General features: G+C 44.0%; 1 protein-coding gene across 1 annotated transcript; it reads left to right on the top strand.

The window, feature by feature from the left end:
• Nucleotides 1-4,920: 4,920 nt before the first annotated feature.
• PARD6B (par-6 family cell polarity regulator beta) lies at nucleotides 4,921-22,020 on the top strand. The gene is made up of 3 exons (XM_027046644.2): nucleotides 4,921-6,351; nucleotides 10,767-10,989; nucleotides 18,898-22,020. The coding sequence occupies exons 1-3, from the start codon at nucleotides 6,286-6,288 to the stop codon at nucleotides 19,719-19,721; spliced, it is 1,113 nt and encodes a 370-aa protein (XP_026902445.1). The 5' UTR covers nucleotides 4,921-6,285; the 3' UTR covers nucleotides 19,722-22,020.
• Nucleotides 22,021-25,791: the final 3,771 nt, after the last annotated feature.

Genomic DNA, 25,791 nt, shown 5'->3' with positions numbered 1-25,791 from the left:
AGCAAAAGCTCCCTTTCCCTGGAATGCCTCCTCCCCCGTCCCACACCCGCCCCCCCCCCCCATGCCTCTAGCAAACTCCTACTCATTCTTCTGCCCTAGCTCTAACCAAAGTCACCTCACTGTGAAACACTCCAGAGCCCCCCAGGCTGACTTAGTCACTCAGTCTTTTCTGCCCCCCCACCCCCTTTTATACCCTGGCCTTAGCGGTGAGTAATGGCTCAAAATAGCAGCTGGTGTCTTCCGAGTGCCTGCCGTGTGCCAGGCACAGAGTGAGCTTTATCGCTTTTAATCCTCACGCTCATGCTGAGCCCCTGCCTGGAAGGAAGCCTCCCCCCTACCCCCCTGCCCCTACAGCGCCCCCACCCCAGACACAGGGGATCACTTTCTTCCCCCCAGCTTCCTTGAGAGGCCATCCTGCCACCCCATGTTAAATTTTCTTTCTCTTTCCACACCTTACCCCACCCCCAGGCCTCCCCATCTCCCTTCCCTGCTTTACTTTTCTCCCTGACTCCTCTCACTAACACACACACATTTTGATTAATTAATTTGTGTATTCTATCTCTACCCCGTGGAATGTCAGCTCCAGGAGGGCAGGGACTTTATCGTGTCTCCTTTACGACTGCATGCCTACCGCCTAGAATCAGTGCCTGGCACATCATAGCCACTCAATAAATACTTATTCAAAGAGGGTAGATCTTAAGACTAGCTTCAGTTTATTCCCAAGGGGAGTGGCCTTTAGAGAGATCGAGGTGAGTCCCACAGAGGGTCGGTGGCTGAGCCGAATGTGATCTCTGGGTGGTCCACGCCCAACAGCTGACCACCGCCCTTAGCTGCCGTGGCCACCACTTCCTGAAGACATCTCTCCATCTCTGACTTCTCAGTTAGACATGGAGGCAAGAACTCTTGCCTTGGAGTTCTTGCCTTGTGCTTGGAACTCTTGCCTTGTCTTGGAACTCTTGCCTTGCCCTTGGAGGCAAGAACTCTATTCATATTTGTGTTTCCTTGCCTGGTCTGTGGTTGTGCCCAAGGATGTTTGCTGAACCAATCTGTATGTGAACTGTGAAATGCTAGATGGTAGGAATCGTATCTTCACTTTTTATCCTTTATCTCCACGCGAGAAGCAGTGTCCTATACATAGAGGCTTTCCTTATTGCACTAATGAATTGTGTTATGGCCATAGGTAGTAAAAGTAATTAGCAATAATGACAATAATAGGCAACATTTATGAAGCCCTTAGTCTGTGCTAGGCCCTGTCCTAAGTGTACAAAGGCACAGGAATGAAGACAATTAACTAACTCTCTTATGATCCTCATTTCACAGATGAGGAAATGGAAGCTCAGAGAGGTTAAGAACTTGCCCGAGGTCACACAGCTAGGAAATAGCGGAGTGTAGGATTTGAGTGTTGGCACCTAGGAGTCACGTGCTTAGCTACTCTAGGCTGCATCCCAGCCTCTGTAAGAGAGATCCATGAAAAGGCTACCCTGTGTGAAAACAGGAGTGGCTTATTACACATTTCTGTTTTATTTCAAGGGATTTCTTGAAATTCCTCCAAAAGCTTTGGTAGGTAGGCATCATTACTTGCTAAGTAGTAACCACCAGTATACATGTTGTATTTGATGGTTGGCAGAGTTCACGTACAGTTTCTCATCTGATCCCTACAACAATGTGATGAGGTGGCCACTGCCGTCTCCTCTCATAGAAGAGGAATCTAAGGCTCTGAGCGGTTAAAGGAACAAGGCCAAGGTCACCCAGCCGGTGAGGAGCAGAGCAAGGGCTCAAGTTAACATCTATCACTTGAAAAACTGAGGACTTGAGTGTTTCCAAATAGAAAGCTCTTCTGGTGTTACTTAAAAGTCAATAAGATACTCCACGGGAAAGCACTGGGCACGGCTCCTGGAACCAGGTAGGACCCTCATAAATGTTAATTTTGATCATCTTCTCAACACCTCCTAGGAACTGGAATATTTTAGCTGATGACTGCAGCCTGCCTGTTGAGCCTGATGGAAAGATTACACTTTTCATTCTAGTTCATCCCTGGTAATGTTGAAATGATGATCAATCTCCATTATCCCTGGGGTGCCATAGAATGTTAAGAGCTGGAAGGGATTGTGGAGATGAGCTCATCCAGTGCCTGCATTCACAGATGGAGAAATTGAGTCCTAGAGAGGGAAAAAGTCAGAGGGCAGACTTCTCAAGAGCAGGGCTCTTGCACTGTGCCTGGCACATAGCACCTCCCACAAAGATGGGCTTTTACTGAAGAAAAGGGCATCTAGCTTCTTAAAGGCTACAGGAGATAATTCACCAGTTTCCTGAGCTTTGAGCACATCCACCCCACCCCCACACAAAGTACCAAAGTGTTAGAAGCTAGTAACCAGAAAACCGATCATGTGACTTAATTCCACCTCTGCTAAAAGGCTTAAAATGCTTTGGTGAGTAGTCTGAGATTCATAAACATACACTTCAACTCTTTCTCAGAGAATTATTAACCAGCTCCCTCTCCATCAAAACTGGAACTTGAGCAATCAAGGAGAAAAAGAGCTGGCAAGAGAAACGTCTTGAATAAAATCTTTTTTTTTATTAAAAAAAATTTTTTTTAATTTATTTTTGAAGGAGAGAGAGAGAGACAGAGCATGAGTGGGGGAGGAGCAGAGAGACAGGGAGACACAGAATCAGTAGCAGGCTCCAGGCTCTAAGCTGTCAGCACAGAGCCCGACGCAGGGCTCGAACCCACAAACTGTGAGATCATGACCTGAGCCGAAGCCGGACGCTCAACTGACTGAGCCACCTAGGCACCCCCTGAATAAAATCTTAACACCAGTATATATGATTTCTTGGCACCTCTCTCTTCCCCCCCCCCCCACCTAAGAGTTGGAGGATGAAGGAAAGAAAGAAGTGTTATTGTATAAAACATGAATCAATAAAACTAATCGTGGAAAAGTACACACTCTTTCCACCTCACAAGGTAGGTTCCAAGAGAAAACAGTCGTGTTAAGTTGGAGACGGACTTAAAGACAGAAAGTACTGAAAAGGAAGATGCAACAGAGATGTAACCCTCATTGGTTTTTCCAGAGGGCAGAGACAGGCTGGAAGGACACGACAGTGTGTGGCTGTGATTATCAGTGGTAGCCGATTGCCAACTAATGATTTTGAGAACCTATAATTTATCAAGTTTGTGTCATACCTTACTTGTCTTGCTAACTCACTGGGTACTAATTCTCCGAGGCATGGGACTAGCTTTTATTCCACACGTAAGTCTTGAGCAGCTTTGGCTTGAGGATTTGGGGGTGGGGAGGGATGATGGAGAGAAATGAGATTAGGGTTCGGTCTTGGAACTAAAGAAACAGAAATATAAACCCTCTGTGCTGTTTCTCTGGGCTTCGTGCTTCTCAAGTAAGGCTGAAATGCAGGCCCTGACAACTCACTTGTGGCCACAGCAGCTCTTGGAATGAAACGGGTCCCCCTCCTCCACAACACGTTTATCAAATTCAAACTATCCTCCACATTCCTTCCTTACACAGCTCAAGCGCACCTATGACGCAAGCCTCAGAGCAAATTCCGCTCAGGAGATCCAGGAAGCTCTGGCCTGGCCCTCCCTTCTAGAAAGGAAAGTCCAAGAGGGATGCCACACCCAGAGGAGGGGAGAGAGGACGTGACAATACCTCCAGGAATGCAGAGCCCACGCAGGTGTGTTGGCATCCACGAACTTCCTTTTGAAAAGGGCCTGATAAATCAGTACGGATAACAGGAATAAAGCTCAGCCAGCCACCCAATAATCGTTCACATCGAACTGGGGCCCTGGCTTCCAGGGCATGGCGACTGGGGAGAGGAGGGTGACAGCTGAGAATAAAGGTTCCTAAAGGCTGTGACAGGTTTTTCTATTCAGTGGTCTTAAAGTGGGTTCCCTGGGTGTCCCTGAGACCTTTTTAGGGGATTTCTCAAACCTAACACGATTTTCACAATACTAACACAGTCACTTCCTCTTGTCACCCTCGTTGTCTCACAGGTATAAACAGTGGTGTTTTCTGAAGGGGCATGACATGTGATGATTATCACCCTGATGACTGTTGGAAGGTGTGCTTTTGTGTTCCTGTGTTTGGACATCGATGAACAGTAAAAGACGTGACACACATAAACAAAATGCTTGGGGGCCTCTATGATTTTTAAGAGTGTTAATGGGTCTTGAGACCAAACTGTGGAGCTGCCCCAGCACAACATCGCACCTCATTTCCAGCGCATGTTGAGTCACATAGCAGGTGCTTCTGAACAGATTAGAGGTGGCAGGCCTTATTACTATTCTGCTTGGGGTGGAATCCTTTCCATCCCTTCTTCTACCCAAAGTGACCATAAAAACCTTAAATTCCCTCACCGACACATGGCGAACCGAACCCCCTCCCCCACCGCCAGGGGGAAAGACGGGCTTCTCACCTTTGAGCCCAGGTGGGGCAAAGTTAGCACGGGGAAACCACACTCCCTCCACGCCTGCCCGGGGCAAAGACCTATCTGGGTCAGGTACCATGCTACCTGCTCAACAGTGAGTTGACGTGGTTGATGTGGTCCCTGCCTCCTCATTGCTTTCGTCCTGGGGCGGGGCCAGATTACTCCAAAAACATGAAAAAAACCCGAAACCTGCCACACACGTGCTGGCAAGGATGTACAAGGTGTCAGAAGGGATCTGAGGTAGGTAGATGGTGAGGGGAAGGCCCTGAGGACTCGGGTGGAACCAAGCACCCTAAGCAATTCGTCCTGGCCACGGTTAGGTAGGGTATAACCGTTCCTGCCCCCAGCCCCAGGTGGGCGCAGGGGAGGGGTCAACAGCTCTTTGTGAGCCGGTCCCTGGTGGGTCCTTCTGCGTGGGGGGGGGGGGGGGACTTGAGGGTCTTCTCCCCACTTCCTGGGCATGGCTAGTGCTCAACAGCGTCCCTTTGAGAAGAAACCTGCTCTGGGGCATTTGGAGAGAAGAGTTCAGTCTTTTACCAGGGACACAGCTCTAGCACTCCGGTGGGAGAAAAGGACATTGTCCAGAGGCTGTCATTGGCGCAAAGAGCGAATGGCCAAGAAAGGGCTGGAGGAGGGAGAGAAAGACTTCGGAGGTTAAAAATAAACAAGTACAAAATAAGCAAAGGAAAAAAGAAAGCCCTGGAAGGCCGGTCTGGAAGTCCTCAGGGAAGCCGCACCGGAGGGGACCCATCCTGGTCCTCAACTCTCTTTCCCTCCCTCACGGCGCCCTCTCGACCTCGTGGGACCTGACGGATTGCAGGAAAAAATCTCTACGGACAAAACCAAGCCTGAAGAGCCCTGATGCTCTCCCCTAGTAACTGTTGCAGAGGCGAGAAAACTTTTATTTTGTAACCAGACTTGCAGCTGGACGCCGAAACGACCCAACCGGGGGGGGTGGAGGGACGCTGCTGCAGGGTGCAGCATCCCAAAGCGGACGAGGGGCGGGGGACGGCGGGAACCGAGCAGCCCCACCCCACTCCTGCAGCCCGCTGGGCCGCGCAGCACACCCCCGCGCCGGGCGCGCTCTCGCCGGGACTGGGCGATCAGGCGCGTGCCTGCGCTTGCGCAAAAGGCCCACCCGCCCCAGCTCCTCTCCAGGTGCGCTCGCGCTTCCGGCCGGCCTTCCCGAGACGGAAACGCCGGAGCCCGCGCATGCGCTTTATGGATGTCCTGCTAGGTCCGGGGAGGAGGCCCAAAGTTTCAGGTGATCCCGCCCCTCCCTCGCAGCGCGGGGCCAATCGCAGGGCGGTGGGCGGGATTTTCGAGAAGGCGGTCCTCCCACGCGCTTCGCGAGGCGGGTATCGATTGGTTGGCGGCGCGGGCGCAGGTGCGCGCTTCCTATTGGGTGTGGGCGGAGCGCGAGCCGCCGAGGCTTCTGCGGCGACTGCAGGTGAGCGCGCTCACGCGCCGCCGCTCCGGCCAGGCTCGGGTGCGCGCGCGCGCGGGCGTGCGGGGGAGGTGGCCGAGAGCGAGACTGCGGCGCCTGTCGCCTCTGCTCCGCCCCCTCCTCCTCCTTCTCCGCCGTCGCGGCCGCCGCCGAGGCCCGGAGGGAGGGAGTCGCGTCCCCGCCCGCCGCGCCGCCAGTCGGACCCTTGGTCTCGCCGCGAGAGGAGCCAGCCGAGCGGAGCTCTGCGCGGAGACCCGGGCCGCGGCCGCCCCCTCTGCAGGTGCCTGTGAGGAAGCGCCCGGGCCGCAGCCGCGTCCCCAGCCCGCCGGCCGCGCACTCGCTCCCTGCGCTCCCGAGGGGCGGCCCGGCCGGAGGAGGCCGCCGCGGGGCCCGGCCTCAGCATGAACCGCAGTCACCGGCACGGAGCGGGCAGCGGCTGCCTGGGCACCATGGAGGTGAAGAGCAAGGTGCGCGGGGCCGGGCTGGGCGGAGCCGCCGGCCGATGGGGGCCAGGGGAAGGGGGGCGGCCGGGGCGGCCTGAGGGGGCTGCCCGTTGTCTGCAACCGCGGGGGGGGGGGGTGCGGCAGTGGGATTTGGAGGCAGGAGGTAGCGGAGAGAAAACTTGGTGAGAAGGGGGCGAAGGTGGGGCTTGGGTTTGCCCCTAGCCCAGGTGGGAAGACCAGTGGAGCACTTAATCTCGTTCCTTAAATCTCATTCCTGTTCGGGGATGGGAGCGCTGGGTGGTAGGAAATCTTTGGGGGGGAAATTCTAGCTCCTGGTCTGTGAGTCCAAAATATTTGGAACCCGCGGGGCCACAAAATGTTACCCCTTTCTGCGGTTCGAGGGTGCATCGAGTTGGTGAAAGGGAGAGCCCAGTGAAGTCAAGAGCCCTTTTAGTGTTAGCTTTGCTTCCTGCTAGGGATTTTTCCAGCACTAACTTTGGTAGGCGTTTAATCTACAAAATTAACACTATCACCTTTCGTTTGAGTAGCACTTTACAGTTTCAGGCTGGATGCGCTTTTCATTCCATCGTGCTACCTTTTCACATCAAGTGTTTTCATTCCTGACCGAGCGGTATGCCCAGTCCGCTGAGGATTGCGTCCCTGTCCACTGAATTCCTAAATCGCAAGGCTCCCCGAGCAGGGTAGTCTGTAGGGATTAGTTAGAGCATGCTTTCCAAAAGGGGGTTTTGAGCTGGAACCTGGAGGTGTTCGGCAACCACATTTTCAAGCAGAACCATTTCCATGAGTTGAAGGGTCAAAAAGAGCTTAATCTAGTTTGCTTCTCTGAGAAAACAGAGGGCTCAGAAAGGTGATGACTTCGCCAAGCTCTGCTTTCATGACAAAACCTGAAAGCCTTTTTACAGAGTAACTTATACGCTCTATAGAATACAAATGTTTATGAGAACGTTTAAAATAGAGTGGAGAAAACCAAAACGCGCGTACAAGCCTGGGAGGACAGTACAGCACGTATCCACTTAAAAAATAATGAAACGTCATTGAATGTAAGACCACTTAGGGCAAATACAAAATCAGGGAGCCTGTGGATAGAATGGTTTTATTATCTAGAGTTGATAAGCAGAGTTGTGTAGGTTGCTGTAACTGAGATCCTGACGTCAAGAATATTGGCAGTAATTTTTTTTAACGTCATTTAACAATGCTATTTGTGACTTAACTTCTGTATCAGGATAGGCACTAGTTGCAGAAACCGTTGTTTAATAGGAACAGAAATGCAGTTACGGCAGTTTAAGGAATACACTCTTCCCTGTGTCCTCCATGGAACTGTCATAGCAAATTGGAGGGACACGCTTAAGCTAAGGGTTAAGATGACTCCAGATATACAGACATTTTTCCTGAGCTGCATAGGGGCAGTAGTGGTTCTGTGCCCAGTGGTTGAACTTTCTCAGGCATTCCTGTTATAAATCTAGGTTGCGCCTGTGGGAGTTGAGGTTAAGAAAAGAAAAACACTTACGATATTGCATAATTTTAAAATTCAGTTTGTGGTCCTAATCTTGGTAGCAAGTCTTTAATTTTTTTATCCTAGGAAAAATGAGTCGAGAGTCTAGGTGCATTGATAAATACAGTGAAGTGGTAAGTCATCTCTTGGACTAGAAACCTGGAGCATTTGGGGACTGGAATTTCAGGCTTTCTGCCCCTTGTCTGCTGTCAGCTGATCTGTGAATCTTTCCCACACGTATGTCTACTACATGTTCCATATTTGACCTGCCAGGCTGCCCTGTTAGTGAACCTCCTCTCTCAACTAGAGTCAAGGCGTTCTGAGAACCCGCACCAAGTGAAGTGAGGCTCCGTCATTGTTCTAGCTGTCGATGAATAGACACAGCATTAGGTCCTGTTTTTAATGTGTCTGCGACACCTTGTGTTTTAAATAGATATTGTTGACACGCTTATTTTTAGTGGATTAAATTAAACACTTGTCCTCCTTATCATTTAAAAATATTTGGACAGATGTTTGAAACAGTGTTTCCCTTTGTCACTGCTTTGGTGATATCAGAGCTTTTTACAAAACTGATCCTCAAGAGGTTGCAGCCAGGACCAGGTGATGTGCAGATCCACGTTTGGGATCTCTCTTACTTCTGCGGAGAAAACAGTGTGTCAACTTTAGTATCTTTGCGGACCTAGGAAAGTTCTTAATCAATATTGAAGGTGGTATCCTTTAATGACCTTGGGACAACTCCTGAGCTGTACATTTTCTGATTGTTATTCGTGGGCAGACAATATCAAAATTAACTTTGCTTTTCTCGGATGTACCAACAGATGCGGAGAGAAGGTGTCCATTCTCCCAGGGGAGAAGGCCAAATTCCGTGTGGCCAGGACAAAGTAGACTGGGCTAAAAAAGAGTTATAAATGGTTCACATAGTGGATAGTTGTTGAGCGGGTCTTGATTTTCTCTCTTAGTATTTTTCTTCATGTAGTCAAACGTTCTCCTGATCCTGTTTTTCTGCAAGAAGCATAACAGTTTCTCTTGTTTGGTTTTGTTTTCTGCTAACATTTGCAAAAGGGCACAGCTGCCGTGAAGCCATACAGTTTTTCATTGTTTTTATCATAACATTTAAGGAAGAGAAAAAATGCTAAGCAGAAGCTTTTCCCCCAAAAGCTTTAGCAAAAGCAAAGACATTGGAGCCCTAAAATGTTCAGTTGTTAGATGTTACTCTTCTACGTGTACCAGGAGAAGTGATAACCCTGGCATGAATCAGAAAACACTAGCAACTCTGCCTTATGATACCAGAAGAAAGAAAATGGAGGCGAAACTGTGACTTTTGATAACATCGAAGACTAGCTCTGATATGAAGGGTGTTGCCCAGTTTTTATTTACCTTGAAACATGAAGGTGTGACTGAACTTTTTGAGAGTTTTAGGTATGAGTCACCTTATATTCTTGACAAATGTTGGTGTTTGTGTTTCAAGAATGTGTTTTGGAAACTTTTTAAATTATTTATTAGAGGTAGGAGTCAGCTTTAGGGAGTTTTTAACTTAATTTAAAACTAGTGAGCAGTGTGGGTATTAGTAAGGCAGATGAACTTCTTAAATACAATAAGGACAGTGACTTCAGATATCCCATAGGTCCTTGGGAAGATGAATTGACACATTTGTAACCTCTCAAATTATTCTGATGGTGACTTTCTCTGCATGATGCTTAAGGCTGTGTTAGCATTACATTACCTTACATTAGAATACATTAATCTTTCTTGTTAATAGTAGCTATTTAGAGGAAAAATAAGTTCAGTGGTAGAACATATTTGGCAAACATTTGTTTAAAATTAAAAAAAAAAAAATCAACTGTAGGACTGAACTGAGTCTGTAATATCCGGTCTCCACAGTGATTCCTTAAGAGTGTGATTATAGTTACATAGCATTTCTAGACTTCTGTGGCCAGGACACTTTTTGAGGAAGGCTGATGAACCTTTCCTAGGTTTCCACATTGAGGAAGGTAGTCCCATATTAAGTCATAGATCCTGTTTATCAGGGACTAGATGAAGCCAGTCCTTAGTGTTCAATAACAGCCACTTTAATCATCTGGCATTTGGAGAGCAGAGAGGTGATTCTAGAGTAGGGAAACATACCCGAAAATCAGAATTGTGAAGGTAAATATTGGGTCTGATAGAGGTGTTTCTTTGATCCCTTAAGACCTTGCTGATGTCATTGTCCTCTTTACCCACTAATGGGTGAGCTCCTGCTCCCAGCCCATCTATAGGGCTCAGCACTGTGCCAAGCACATAACCACTTCTTGTGTTATGTGGGTGGTTGTAGGATATACATTTTATGTATTAATAAAGCTGCTTTTTTCTAGCATTATCATAGGGAAGATACTCCTTATCTCTAGACCTATTTCTTACATACCTCTATTTGTATGGTAGCTTAATGCCAAGAAACTCAAAGCCCCTTTTTTATATGTTGCTGTTAATTCTTGCCACTTCTGCGAAGTCATAATCCCTTTTATAAGGGAAGAAACTTAGGTACTTTTTGCTAATGGCCAAAATAAAGACTTGGGCGCATCTTTGTTACCGCACGGCCTGAGTGGGGAGAGTACTGCCGGTGGAGATCTGGGCTCCAGACCGGTTTGAGCTGAGTCACCGTTGCAGGACAGTCCCCAGTGAGGCCTGCGTACCCCAGGGGTTGAAGTGAGCCTGCATCTCCTGAAGGGAGTGCCCCTCAGAGATGCAGCAGTGAGAAGGCACATTCCTGTGCCTTTCTTAGGCTGTTTTATCTCCAGATAGTGAGGGCTCCGACCAACGACTGTGTCACTGCCACTATCTTGTTTATTAAGGGAAGTGCCATGCCTGTTAATTTTCCTGTGGCGTGCATTTTCAAATCGGGTCCTGTTACTTATTTTGTTTTTAATTAATGTGTTCATTGTATTTATAGTTTGGAGCTGAATTTCGTCGGTTTTCACTGGAAAGATCCAAACCTGGAAAATTTGAGGAGTTTTATGGATTACTGCAACATGTTCATAAGATACCCAATGTTGACGTTTTAGTAGGCTATGCGGACATCCATGGAGACTTACTACCTATAAACAATGACGATAATTATCACAAAGCTGTTTCAACGGCCAACCCACTACTTAGGATTTTTATACAAAAAAAGGGTAAGTACCACTGTGTGGAAGAATTGTTTTAGAAACAGAAGTGGTTTATTTTCCTCATTGATAGGATATGCATTGAATATTCACTTTGGTGAATAGAGTTTTGTTCATTCAGAAAGATGTTTTGGAAAGGCTATGACTTTGAAATCAGAGAAACATTCTAATTTTTTTTTTTTTTTTTTTTTTGGTGGCAACGAACTCTCAGATGCTGTGTTTACTACTTAATAGATACCTGAAGGAAATTTACTTATTTAGGATGTTTTTCGCGGAAATAAGGTCAGTTAGTTATCTGGAAAATTGGGAAGCCATTATTTTGGAGGAATTCAAACACCGATATTAGGCTTGCAAAAGAACATTTGAAATAACCATTCTGTGGGACAAGCATTTTCAAATGCACTTTGAGTTTTAAAACTTTTTTTTTTTAAACTTTACGGCCTCCTCCGTGTCTGCCTGTCCGCACATGGCCCTGATGTGTGGGGTTTATTCCTTTGTCTTTGGTAAATGAAGAGGTTTAGAAAGCCAGTGTGACAGCAGCAAGCTCAGTATTGGCAGGATAATGAGAGCCTTTCTATGTTTATAAACCAACCCAGAGAGCAGTTTGAGAGAATGGGTGGGGATTACCCTTGAAGGTGAAACTTTATTTCCAATCGGTTGATAAGCCTTGGACCACTCCCAGGGCTTTGGGACTGCACTGGTCTCGTAGCTCTGCTTTTCTAGGTTTGGAGGAACTGAAGTCCACCAACAAACCTCCGAGGGTCACATTTACGCTGTTCACAAAATACTTAGAAGCACACACGTTAATTTTCCCAGAGACCCCTGAGATGGATTGCGTAGATACCTAACAGTGGTGTAGTACAATTAGAGTATTAGCCTAGGAGGATTAATTTGGCTGTTGGGGATGAGGTGGAGTGAGCAGCGGTCTTAGAGGAGAGGACAAGTAGCTGGCATGAAGAGACAGCCGGGAAGCTAGCTGCCCCGGTGGAGGAGGCAGGTGAGAAAAGGGGCGTATCTGGTACTTGAGAGTCACTGCTCCCCACTGCATGGTGGGGATGTGAAGAGGACTCAAACAGAATAAATAGGTTTCTGGATTTGAGTCTGATGGCTGGGACAGTGGCATAAACAAGCAGAATTTGGAAGAGGGACATTGACTTGGAAAGAAAATGGGTTTGGTTTTGGAACAAAAAAGGCTTATTTGGGGGGGGTGCCTGGGTGGCTCAGTTGGTCAAGTGCTGACTTTGTCTCAGGTCATGATCTTGCGGTTTGTGGGGTTAAGCCCCACGTCGGGCTCTGTGCTGACAACTCGGAGCCTGGAGCTTGTTTTGGGTTCTGTGTCTCCTTCTCTCTCTGCCCCTCCCCATTCATGCTGTCTGTCTGTCTGTCTCTCTCAAAAATAGACTAAACATTAAAAAAAGGGGGGGGGGCTTATTTGGCTGATGAGTTTTAACTGTGTCATATAGGAAATTGGAAGTAGTAGACTGGAACTTATGATCGAAATCTAGAGGCTAGTGAGAGAAGATTGAAAGTCTGGAAAAGTGATCGTTGAAATTCTTGAGAGTGGACATCAGGTCTCGCAGGGATGAAGACAGGAGCGGGCCCTTGTCTGGTTGTGTAGAGACTGTTGGAGAGGAAGGAACGGCAGTAGAGGAGAGAAGACAAAACATTCAAGCGGAACTTGTGTTAAGCAGAAGAAGCTGAATCATTGAGTGGTAGGCCTTCCTTGTGATTTTCATTAAAAACTTCATTGCTGTTCGGAATGTGTATTTAAGTGAGGAGTGACTATGTTTAAACTCCTGCCATCCGACAAAATTTTGTTGGATTATCCTTTTTGTTAGATTTTAGGAGTTGGATTATACCACTACGTGTGCTTATTACTGGAATAGTGACACTTAACGATTGTGGGATTAATCCTGATGTCTGGTAAGGGTGGTTATGTTCTGCTATTTGCTTTTTAAATATGTTTCTATGTGAACAAAAGTTTTCTTTGCCCTAGAAGTAAATGTCCAATATAGTGAACAGCTCTTAGAATTTGATTTAGAAATAGGTAGTGCATTGAACAGAACATTTTTGCTTTTAAAAATACAAGTGTAATTTGGGGCGCCTGGGTGGCTCAGTTGGTTGAGCGTCCGACTTCGACTCAGGTCATGATGTCACAGCTGGTAATTTCGAGCCCCGCGTCGGGCTCTGTGCTGATAGCTTGGAACCTGGAGCCTGCTTCGGACTCTCTCTCTCTCTCTCTCTCTCTCTCTCTCTCTCTGTCTCTCTCTGTCTCTCTCTCTCTCTCTGCCCCTAACCCACTTGCATCCTGTCTCTGTCTCAAAAATAAATAAACATTAAAATTAAAATTAAAATAAATAAATAAAAATGCAAGTGTAATGCAAATAGGACCTAAGGAAAGCAGAAAAGTAAGCTGGTCGAGTCATTTCTGCTTCATAACCCCCCTTCTCCCTTCCCACTCTACCCAGAATAACATCCTTCCTGCCTTGGACTTTACAACGTCATCTTTCTCCGTTCCCCTACTCCCTCATCACAGCCCACCAGGCTGGCTTGCTTTCTGGCTCAGACTTGGAAAGCTCGTTGCTCTCTCTGTGTTTCTGCTGTTCTTTCCCCCTTTTCCTTGCTCCTCCCATGGCTCCCTCCTCATCATTCAGATCTTAACACACATAACTTTCTTCTAAGGGTTTCTTTGGACCACCCTAGCCAAAGCCCCCTGACCCTCCCACCTTTATCAGACCTGAAGTCACCTTACGTAAGGGCAAGTTAGTTATCTTTACTGTCTGTCTTACAGACTTACTCAGTGCCCTGTGATTCACAGTGATACTTTTTTTTGTTTTAAAGATCAACAGATGCTTAAGTAGAAAGCTGATTTTATGTAAATGATAAACGGCATTGAAGTCAGGAAACTAATATAAAGCATGACATTACGTATAGTAACATTTCACTGCTTAATTACAACACATTTTCTGTTTTCTTGGCTTGTTGATCCCAGTTTAGGAATCGTTAGGGCAGCGATTACATTTGATATGGTACCAAGTGATTTTAAAAAACAAACTTCAGAACCATTTAAAATTTTAAAACTGTGTCTTTTACAGTACATCTTTAATTGAAAATCTGATGCTTCTACTAAGAGTTTCTTTGAATCGAAAGGTCACAGTTGAATGCATAAACTATTGTTACATATCTTGAAAGGTTTTATGTTTTGTAATAATTTGTTGTTAGAAGAAAGACCCCGTCTCTAGGGCTATTATCATCGGAAGCAGAACCAAAAGAAGATAAAGTCTCTGGTGCCTTGAAAGTTGTATTCACAGAGAAGATTGCCAGATCTTTTGTCAACCCCCTTCCCCTATTGGAGTTTAAAAGCTTCCCAGCTCGCATGACAGGCAGCCAAGTCTGGGATCTGTTGTGGTACTCAGACTCCTCCCCAGATCTGATCAGAATATCCACACCACAACTTCGTGGTCTATTACCATCAGTTTTTGTATGATCTCAGACAAATGCATTTTTATCTTGGATTTATTCAGAAGAGTCTGCTGGAAACACTAGAAGGGCCTCCCTTTACACACTCTCTCACTTAAGACATGGTCTTGTGACCCAGACACCTGGTCAGGCACCCCATTCATCTCTTAAAACTGTGCACTCGACATTATTCTGCAGATGTACTCTAAGACTCCATTTCAGTGAATCAGGGTTTGACTTAAAAATGCTCTAAAGGATATGCATTTTAATTGTAAATTGTAAAAAATGTTTAAAGGTGTGGCCCAAGAAATAAGGTCAAATAAAATAAAAAGAAGAAATTGTGACACAAGTTGCTCATGACAGAAACCTTGGTGTCACCTTTGACACATGCCTCTCTTTTGCTCAGGCACCGAGCCTATTCGTATTAAAACTGTTCTAATTATTTTTCACGTTCGTTTCCCCATCAGCACTACCTCTGCTCCAGGCCAGGGGCCATCCAAAATCACTTCGGCGGCTCCCCATTTTCTCCCTCAGGGCCATTCTCCAGTTTACAGCCTGGGTGAGCTTAGTAGAAAAACCCAAACCTTTGGTTTTCTTCCCATTGCCCCTAGGCTGAAGTCCATAATCCTTAACAACCACCCCCCCCCCCAGGCCCTGTTTGTCTGCAGGGCCCCTGCTGCCTCTAACTGGGCTCTTGACTCTTCCCCTCCCCTCCCCCCCCCTCTATTGGACTTCTTCGTCTGCCCCATCCAGCCCTTCTCTATATTCGTTGGATCCTGTGCCTGGAACATTCTTCCCTCCCTTCTACCTGATTAGCTACTGGCTTCTTTTCCAGTCTCAGCACAAACCTCTCTTCCCTGGAGAAGCCTTGTGTCTCCCTGCAAACCAGGCCAGGCTCCTACGGTGCACTGTAGACAAACCACAGTTCTTGGCTCCTTCTAATAACGTAATTGTTTGAAATTCGGGTTGCCGGCCCCTCTTGTGGAGTCCCCTCTTGTGGAGTGCAAGCACCTTGCGAACAAGCCCCCACCTTCTCTTGGTCACGGGATCGGCCTGGCTACATCCTAGTGCAGCTTCGGCGTTTGGTGATTGGTTTGCTTATATTAGGAAGTGAAGGGATTTGCATACTTTGAATGTTGCTTTAGGTGATATTTAATCCTTTTAAAGCTGCCAGATCTAGTTCATTTAACCATTTTGGATTAGAACAAAGGTTGGCAAACAAGGCTTGCTGGCTGTTTTTGTAAATAAAGTCTTCTTGGAACACGGCCACACTCCTTCCTTTACGTACTGATCGTGGCTTTTGCAGCAGCGACTATATGACCTGCAACACCTAAAATACTTACTCCAGAGCTCTTTTGGGGAAAAGTTTGTCAACCCTGGAGTAGGATAATTTCAGAAATTATTTCCTTCTTCCCTGTCTTCTCATCGAACGTCAGATGGGTCATCGTGAACTTTCTTGATTACTGTGAACTGTTACTGTGTTTACTCTACAGGGATGCTGATGGGGTTTATAGGAGGGTTTGGGTTTTTTATCCCCCAGATTTGCTTTAACACCGTAGGCTTTTATTTCGTGTATCTGTGCCTGCCCTAGGTCACTAGTGGACCCTTACCCCCTGCTCTGAATCTGTGACTCACGACTCAATGTCCGTTAAGGAATGAGACAGCCAGGCCTTTCGGAATTAACTGTTGGAAGAGTAAGAGGTCCCGGGGAGTGGCTGCAAGGCTCCTCTCTAAGTAAAGCACAGGAACTTTCTGTAAGGAAGGGAGACCCGCAGTTTGGCTCCTGGCAGGCATTCCAAGTGGATCCGTGATGATCGATGATCGCAGTTAGCTGAGGCTGTGGCCGAGAGACGGGCTTGGGATAAGGGAGGTGTTGAGCCTATATCATGTACTGTTGCATAGGCCCGGGTTTTTACGGTGTGGGGGGCGGGGAGGTTGCTGTGAACCAAGTTTGCAAACTTTGCATCTCATTCTGAGTTCAGTGCTTTGATACACAGACTCAGGTAGAAAATGAACTCCCGGTTCCCAGTGGACAGTCACCTTTACACTTTAAACTAACACTCTGCACCCTGGCTTCCTGCCAAAATATTTCTTTTCCCAGTGGCTAGAAACTGATTAGCTAGATGGGAGAACAAAGGTGCCTTTGTACTGGGGCATATTGCTTTTGAGAATTTAGCAGAGAGCATTCAAACAGTCTGGATGCAATGCCAAATTATGCAGATTTAGGATTGTTTTTTCTTTTTTGGGGGGAGGGCGGGGGTCAGGTTTCCCATGTAGGCAACTTAATTTTGTTCCAGTGTGTACAGTGTGGAATTTTCCTTATAAATATTATGTAGGTTTTTTTAAATTGATTGTTTTAAAATGAAAAGATACTTTTGGGAAAATACATTCAGTAGAAGACTATTGTTGATAGTCTTTCCCAAGTGTTGCCAAAAAGATTCTTGTGTCACTGGGTTAATTTCCAAAGCCAAATTATAAATAAATTTGTCTCTGTAGGAACATAGTATGCATATTTTATAAATGAAGACAGAATTTGCCCCAGGGGGAAACAATGCCAAAAATTAAGGTACCCCTGGTCTTGTACATTTATCTGCAACTAGCCTTTTTTTTTTTTTTTTTTTAATGTTTGTTTATTTTTGAGAGAGAGACAGGATCTGAAGCGCGTTCTGCACTGACATCAGAGAGCCCGGTGTGGGGCTCGACCTTATGAACTGCGAGATCATGACCTGTGCCTAACTAAGTTGGACGCCTAACCAACTCGCCACCCAGGCGCCCCTCTGCAGCTAGCTTTTAAAGAATGTTCAAGCAACATGAGAAAAAAATACCCAAGTTCTCCATATTCAGACCCACACCTGACACTTAATGCTCATTATGTGAATGCATAAGGTATTGGCCAGAGAAGAAAATCCAGGTCCAGTCTTTCTCTGTATTTTGTACTCTTAATGGTTATTTTGTACCCTTGATTTCCTGGTTTGTAGAGTAAAGATGGAAATATTTATCAATAGAAGGTGAGAGTGCAGGGAAAGAATGGAAGCTAAGCCCTGTCCCACACAGTACAGTGATACTATTCTCTGTAGCAGGAGCTGAGGCTAAGATTTTTTAATTTCTTCTCATTGGTTATTTTTGAAACATGATTTCAAGTTTCGTACCTGTGGTCAATCTCATTTCCTTTTCTACCTCATTCTCTGATGAGATGTTTTGTTTGTAGATGCCTTCCTTCAACAGTGTGATTTAAGAATACCTATCTGGTTTTAGGCGCCCCGTTTTCCCTTAGTTTACATCAGAATTCTAGATTGCTGGCTGGAAGAATGAATTCAAGCCCGCGGATGTTATTTGGCTCAAGCTGGTTTTTGTTGTTATTTAATTGGGTATCAGCATTTAAAAATGAGAAATTTTTTACCTAAAAAAACAAGGCTCCGTGGCAAATTGGATTTGGCCACACAGATTTCTTTAGTGGAAGAAAGATGCCTGCAGCAAGGGGGCCGTGCCGCACGTTAAATGAGGCAGCAGCTCGGGGCTGCCAGGGTCCTCCCTCCCGCCGGTTGTGTCCCCACCACCCAGACAGGTTCCTTTGCCCCCCCGTTGTTTCACACACGGTGAAGAAAAAAGTTAACAATCTTACACTTCAGCGTCTTTCAAAGTGGGAAAATGGGAGATGAAGAATTCCCCCCTGGAAAGCTGGAAGACAACATTTGCAGAAGACCAAAATCCCTACGTTCTAGATCTATATTCCTCTTATTACATTATCATTTAATGCATATTATCTGCCCAGTCAGCCTCTCCTATAGGTTCATTCTCTTGATTTACCTTGGGATTCAAAAGTGTCGCATTTTACATCGAGGAGAATCAGAAATATGCAAACTGGAGGTTCTTAAATGAAGGGAAAATACATTTTATGTAACGCATTTGAAATGATGTTTAAAAAAAAATTTTTTTTTAACGTTTATTTTTTTTTGAGACAGAGAGAGACAGAGCATGAACGGGGGAGGGTCAGAGAGAGGGAGACACAGAATCTGAAACAGGTTCCAGGCTCTGAGCGGTCAGCACAGAGCCCGACGCGGGGCTCGAACTCGCAGACCCCGAGATCATGACCTGAGCTGAAGTCAGCCGCTTAACCAACTGAGCCACCCAGGCGCCCCTGAAATGATGTTTAAGAATGGTTTGTAAGACTTACCAGAATCGTGTTTGCCCTCTTAATGCTTAATAGCCTTTGAGCTTGCTCAGATTTAACTTTAGCATTTGCTTCTTTTATGATGTGTGCTTGAGAGGGCCACCTAGTGGTTTCCTTCTGGTACAGCAGTCTTACCACTGCACTACATTTTGATCTGATTAGAAGCTAATCTTTAAATTGTTTGTGTACCAAATGCATGTGAGTTCTCCCTTCTGTAGAGATTCAACTGTAGATAAATGGGTGTTTTTACAGTATCTCTATAATTATCATATTTTGTTTTTAAACAGAAGAAGCAGACTACAGTGCCTTTGGTACAGACACACTAATAAAGAAGAAGAATGTTTTAACCAACGTATTGCGTCCTGACAACCATAGAAAAAAGCCACATATAGTCATTAGCATGCCCCAAGACTTCAGACCCGTGTCTTCTATTATAGACGTGGATATTCTCCCAGAAACACATCGTAGGGTTCGTCTTTACAAGTACGGCACTGAGAAACCCTTAGGATTCTACATCCGGGATGGCTCCAGTGTCAGGGTAACACCTCATGGCTTAGAGAAGGTCCCAGGGATCTTTATATCCAGACTTGTCCCCGGAGGCCTGGCTCAAAGCACAGGACTGTTAGCTGTGAATGATGAAGTCTTAGAAGTCAACGGCATAGAAGTTTCAGGGAAGAGTCTTGATCAAGTAACAGACATGATGATCGCCAACAGCCGCAACCTCATCATCACGGTGAGACCAGCAAACCAGAGGAACAATGTTGTCCGGAACAGTCGGACTTCTGGCAGCTCTGGCCAGTCCACTGATAACAGCCTTCTGGGCTATCCCCAGCAGGCAGAACCGAGCTTTGAGCCAGAGGATGAAGACAGTGATGAGGACGACATTATTATTGAAGGTAACGGAGTGCCGCAGCAGATTCCGAAAGCTGTTCCCACTACCGAGAGCCTGGAATCACTAACGCAAATAGAACTCAATTTTGAATCTGGACAGAATGGTTTTATTCCTTCTAATGAAGTGAGCTTAGCCCCCGTCGCAAGTGGCACAGGTACAGAAACACGTGCTCCAGATCAAAAACTCTTAGAAGAAGACGGAACGATCATAACGCTATGAAACCTTTGTCTGAATGTCACCATAGGGACTTGTAAATTCGGCTAGTTTAAAGCATATATACCTCTGAACCAGTGACCTGGAGTAGGCATGAGAAAAATAATATTGCAAGCTTAAAATGTTATTAAAATAGTAGTTTGATAATTGTTAATACAAACTTTGGTTTGTCAGCGGTGAGTTTAAGTCTAAAAGGGGCCTTTGCTAATGAAATTATGTGCTTTTGCTGTTTTGTCTACAGAGAACTGGATGTTAGGGCACGTTCTCAGAACTACGAGAGGGCCAGATCATTTCCGTTCAAAGTGGTTGTGTATTTAACCTGCTGTGCAGAGCCCAGTTAGCTTTTTCTTTTAACTATATATTTTTTTAATTCTAATGTGAAGAAGTCCGATTCTGTCCTTTGGTACTTTGGGGACCTCAGCTCCTGTGTTTCTTGTATTTTATCTTGATTTTTTAATGTTATTCTTCCGTTGCTAATGGTTACAAGTAATTTTTTCAAATGCCTTCTTTCCCCCCTAATTTCTAAGAGATCGAACCAATTGACTGTTTTTAGGAATTGCTTCCTAGGTCATAAAGCATTGAAGCCATGGTCTTGAATTAAGAAACTGTAACAGTTGTCCAGGTTAAAAGTTTGTTCATCCTATAGCTTTCCTATTTACGAACTCATTCCAAATGTGTATGACCTAACGTTGTAAAAGGCCGTTCCATCAACTGGTGATACTTGAGACCCCCTTAATCTCTTCTGTCTCATTCCCATCTCATTGAAATCATTCCTTTTGTCATTAGTGTTTTGTTGGCGTGCTTTTATACCCTTTTCACGTATTTGAGTAGTATGAATCATTTTGGATTAAAAAATGCACCCAAATTAAGAGATTTTTACACCCAGGACAAACTTGTGCACTTTTTGTATGAGATACGTGGGTTTTCCTTACTGGGATTTCTAGGGACACTGCCTACACTTTATGAGAAATAATATAGTATTCACCTTGGACAGGTAGCATTTATTGCTATTAATTTTATGAGGCTATTTATTATTTTCCGATGCACCCACTTAGGACAAGTTGAAGGTAAGGCTGCTAGCTCCCAACCCTCGCCTGATTCCACTGGACAACGTGCACAAGCACCGCTTATATATAGAAACTAAGAAGAGTGTGGGGCGCGCACACGTTCCCTGTGGCTTACGGATTTTCCTCTCTGAGTTATTTATTATTAATTTTATGGTAGGGCCAGGACAGATGGATACCTTTATAACAACTGTGTGCTATTGAAACAATGAAGAATTTAATGGCTCCGTTTTGAAGGATATTTTCTCTCTGGTAAAAACATATGAAGAAGTCTGGATTAGATGAAGGTGGCTGGACTCAGAACACTTCATGTATTTTGCTCACGGCACCACTAAACTGACAACCGCACAACATTATGTGACACTACTTTTTCGTTGAAGTCACCCAAGTTCTTCCACTTCTGTACCACTATTTTTTAACGGCATTCCAGCTTTAACATTCTGTGAGTTAATATAAATTTGACTCTTGAATGGGAAAATGTTAACACATAGGTTAAATTTCATGCATATTTTAAGCGGTGCAGGGGTTTAACATTTTAAGTAAAAATCCTTTCACACACTACCTCTCTCCTTTTTTTTTTTTTTTTTTTTTTTTAACAAAATTTTAACATCAGAACTTCTCTCCTGGGAAAAATACTTCAGGGCTTGACTTTTTGTACACATTTTAACTGTAAAGTACAGATTTCTATGTATTCACGAAAATGGAAATCAAAGCTGCTAGTGCTTTTTATTTTAATTATCCTGCTAAGGGTATATATGAGTGGTGTTTTAAGCTAGATTTCTCATTTAAATTATTGGTGACATAATTGATTACTAGACGTATTGTAAAGCCAGTATAGACCTTGGTTATACAATAAAATGTCAAATCATTGGCAGTCTCAATTATTTCAGGTGTACCTTATTAACAAAAATATCAGTGGACTCCACATAAAATTTTGTAGTACTAAATGTCAAGCCTAACTGTGAATTTTGTTCTGTATCTTGAGTAAATTTATGATGTTCTCGTGAGCTATCAACAAAAATATATGTACTTTTGTGAACTATGAATTTTCTAATTAAATTTTACATGCAACATGATTTTTACATGAATGATACTTTGTTTAAACTATCAAATGTCAGTATTTTACTACAATTTTATTATAAAATGTACATTATCACTAAATGAACTTTGATTTTAAAAATCAAATTAGTTTTAGTTGTATATTATTTTTTACAAATAAAGATAGACTTGTATAAAGGATACTTTCTTGTTTGCAAATATATGAATAGTCCCCCAACAAATATTTACCAAGCACTCACTATATAAAATGAATAGGAAGAAAAATGCTAAGCTTAATAACAGTATTCTGGCTTCCTTAACTTCTAATGTTTAAAAGATAAACACCAAATTGTATACACATTGACTGCAACCATGTCTGAGCATATGATTATGTATAGGAAGATAGCATTTAAAATGTAGCTATTCGGATTGTGTGAGAGATTGTCTGTGATACTCATTCAGAGTCATCATTTGGATTGTTAGAGATTATTTGAAACAAGACAAAAGTAGTTTGTAATGGGACAGTTTATCTTCTGAGATTCAAATTCACTTAGTTACGCTTTTTATTACCACCCTGTATGGCACTGCCTGTACAGATTGGATTCATTCCAGTTTAAACTGGACCATGGAAGAACCCTGAGATAAATCAGACCCTCCTCCTGAGCCCTTTCTGATCCCAAATTCATCACTGTCATTAGCTTCGCTGATCATGTGTGCTAACTCTGCCAACCAGTGGCGAGTATGATCCTTCTGATTCCTTCCCTCGACTTAAAAACATTGAAAATCCTCTGAGTAAAAACTCAATAATCATATACATAGATCTCTTCACGTCATTGATTGCTACAGATTGGTACAGATTGATTTCATTCAATGTGTGATGTTTCTCTCTGGGTGTCAGTGTCCATGAAACAATGGTGTGGAACTAAAATACCCCTTTAACCCCCCAAAATATGACCCCAGTGCTGTTTGTTCTTAAATCCCTTCCAAGTTTCTAGTTCTGGGTAAAGAATTGAGTTTGAAGGAAAAACATAGAAGTTTGCAAGGAAAAATTAGCCCCTCTGTTCTGATTGCGTGCGTTAAGTTGCTGGAGCTAATGGTTAGCGACAACTGGTGATTTGGTTTTCCCATCTTTTGGATTGATGAAGTTTAATTGTGGGTGATGAAGCTTTGAGAGTGTGTATGTCGTGATTTGGCAGCTGAGCTCCCAAACAGAGTGCGTTACTTAGAAGACATTGAAAGTCTTGACTTTGTATTTGTGACAGTGTATCATTTAGTGATGGTGGCTGTTACCTGTGGGTAACTGGTGCCTCCTGGTTCCGGTGAGATCACGTATGGGCTACCGAAGAGCTGTAATTGGCTGGATGTCTGACTGTCTACTAGAAGGTAAATAGAAAACTAATTTGTTAGATTCAATAACTTCAAAGTCCTAATAAGTATATAGCTTTTAGTTCCCTAAAAACCGTTAAGATTTAGATAACATTTTAAAAGATAATGTTTTTCCTAAATGTTATAAAATTTGTGTATTTTATAAATTAATATTAAAATTCAGTGGAGTTCATATTTTATTGACAATCCGTATTTAGCTTTCCCATTTTAGGAAGCTCTCTTTTGGAAATGGTATTCATTACAACACCAGTGAGTGTTCTTCATGTAATAGGAAATAATTATTTTCTACTTTATTATAATTAGTTCCTTATAATCCCAAGGAATGGATAACAGAGTTACTTAATACAGTGTTAGCAAAGGTAACTTCAAAAATTTTTTTTTCATTTTACGAATAATAGGTAAATTCATTCTCCTTATTTAAAAAAAAAACTGAAGTTCCTTTCTGGCCACTAAGCATACTTATCTATCCTATACTTTGTTATAAAAAAGGAATTCAAGCATTTAAAATAAGTGACTAAGGGCGCCTGGGTGGCTCAGTCCGTTAAGCAGCCAACTTCAGCTCAGGTCATGATCTCATGGTTCATGACAGCAGAGAGCCCGCTTTAGATCCTGTGTCCCCCTTGCTGCCCCTCCCCTGCTCGTGCTCTCTCTCTCAAAAACAAATAAACATTAAAAAAAAAAAACCTAAGTGACTATAATTTATAATCCAGATAGGGACACGTGAGTGAGTGTGCTATCAACTCTATGGACAGGGCGATCGGGGTGAACTACAGGTGTCCCAGGTAAATTGTAACGTGAGTCACCCTATTAAAGATACTACAGTAGGATGGCTTTCAAACATTTTTTTAAACCTGTAACAGTAAGAAATGCATTGATTGTGATCGAACAAATATATAATTGCAAGAGTCACAAAGTAAAACTTCATTACGTGAAAAATGCTCTGATTTCCTGTTCCATTCTTTAAAATGTTTGTTGGGACCTCCCCAAACAGTTTCAGAATGCGCTAGTTTGAAAAACACTTGTGAAGCACGTTGCTTTCCACTTAAAGAGATTTGCCATAGAAAATACTAGTATTCTTCTTAAGGGAGTTGGCAGGAGCATTGTATTGCTCGCTTTTATATTTTGAAATAATTTCAGGCGTGGGCAAGAGCTGCATGAAAATATGGCTTATACCCTTCACCCAGAGTACACCCACATTTGCTTTATCTCTCTGTAGTTTCTCCTGAAACTACAGAGATCACAGAGATCTCTGTTGCAGAGATCACAGCCCCTTAACTCCTTAAAGACAAACACATACCTCTCCAAAACATGGATATTCTGTTACACATTCCTTTATACAACCAAAGTTCATTTATCAAATTCAAAACATGTAACAGTGATACAACAATATCTAATACACGAGCCATTCTAGAATCTCACCAATTGTCCTCCAAACAACATTTACAGAAAATTTCCCTTGATCAGGATCCAGTCCAGAACCCTGCATCCTGCTTAGATGACACATCTCTTCTCTCTCCTTTCATCCAAAACAGTTCCTCAGCTTTTCTTGGTCTTTCGTAATGTTGACTTTTTTGAAAAGTAAAGACAAACTTTTTGCAGATTGTCCCTCAATTTGGGCTTGTCTGTTTCCTCATCATTAGATCCACGGTATGTGTTTTGGGCGAGAATACCGCGTATATGATATTCCAGCTTCATTGTACCGCGTCAGGAGGCACATGTCCGTTGATTTCAACACTACAGACGTAAAAACAATTTTTTTGGTTTTTTTAGTGATCTCTGCACCCTACATATAGGGCTCAGTCTTAAAACCCCAGGATCAAGAGTAAGCAAGCTCCTCTGACCAAGCCAGCCAGGCGCCCCAAAACACTTTCTAATGGGAGAAGCTGCTCACATTCTTGTGTTGCCCTCCTTCTAATAATTCTTATGCTGATAAACATGAACGGGTACTTAGGAAAGACCTCTGCTTTCAACATCTGTTTGCTGTACATCTTGGATTGTTTTCTAATTGACAAAAAAAAAAAAAATGATAGAAACATGAAATGGCCTGAGTATCCCTGAGTGTCCTGTGCCCGACTACATTTCTGGACCCAGGGATTCTGTTTTCTGGCACTGACCCGAACGGAAGGAAAACACCCCCAATGAAACCTAAATCACACGCGTCTGGAGAATGCTAATTGGAGGCTTCTGCCTTTGGATTCTGTGAATTATGAATCGACACAACTCCAATTGCTGAAATACCAAGACTTAGTGGCTACATAGCTGAAAAATCAAGACTAGAACTTCGGCACAGATATGATCTAGCCGTGCTGCCTGATAAAACTTCCTGCAATTATGGGAATGTCCTATATTTGCTTGTTCCAAACAGTCCTTGCTAGCCCACACGTGACTACTGCACATTTGACGTGTGCCGAATGCAGCCGACATGCTGAATTTTTAAGTTCATGTAATTTATTTTTTAATTTTATTTTTATTGTTTAAATTTACATCCAAATTAGCATACAATGCAACAATGATTTCAGGAGTAGATTCCTTAGTGCCCCTCACCCATTTAGCCCATCCCCCCCACACCTCCTCCAGGAACCCTCTGT

This window comes from Acinonyx jubatus, chromosome A3 (assembly GCF_027475565.1).
Source record: "Acinonyx jubatus isolate Ajub_Pintada_27869175 chromosome A3, VMU_Ajub_asm_v1.0, whole genome shotgun sequence".
In the NCBI taxonomy this organism is placed as follows: Eukaryota; Metazoa; Chordata; class Mammalia; order Carnivora; family Felidae; genus Acinonyx; species Acinonyx jubatus.
This window is presented reverse-complemented; position numbering and strand designations above follow the sequence as displayed.

Coding starts and splice junctions, on each gene's coding strand:
- PARD6B (XM_027046644.2), top strand. CDS start 6,286: ATGAACCGCAGTCACCGGCACGGAGCGGGCAGCGGCTGCCTGGGCACC. Junction 6,352..10,766: donor CCATGGAGGTGAAGAGCAAG/GTGCGCGGGGCC, acceptor TTGTATTTATAG/TTTGGAGCTGAATTTCGTCG. Junction 10,990..18,897: donor GATTTTTATACAAAAAAAGG/GTAAGTACCACT, acceptor GTTTTTAAACAG/AAGAAGCAGACTACAGTGCC.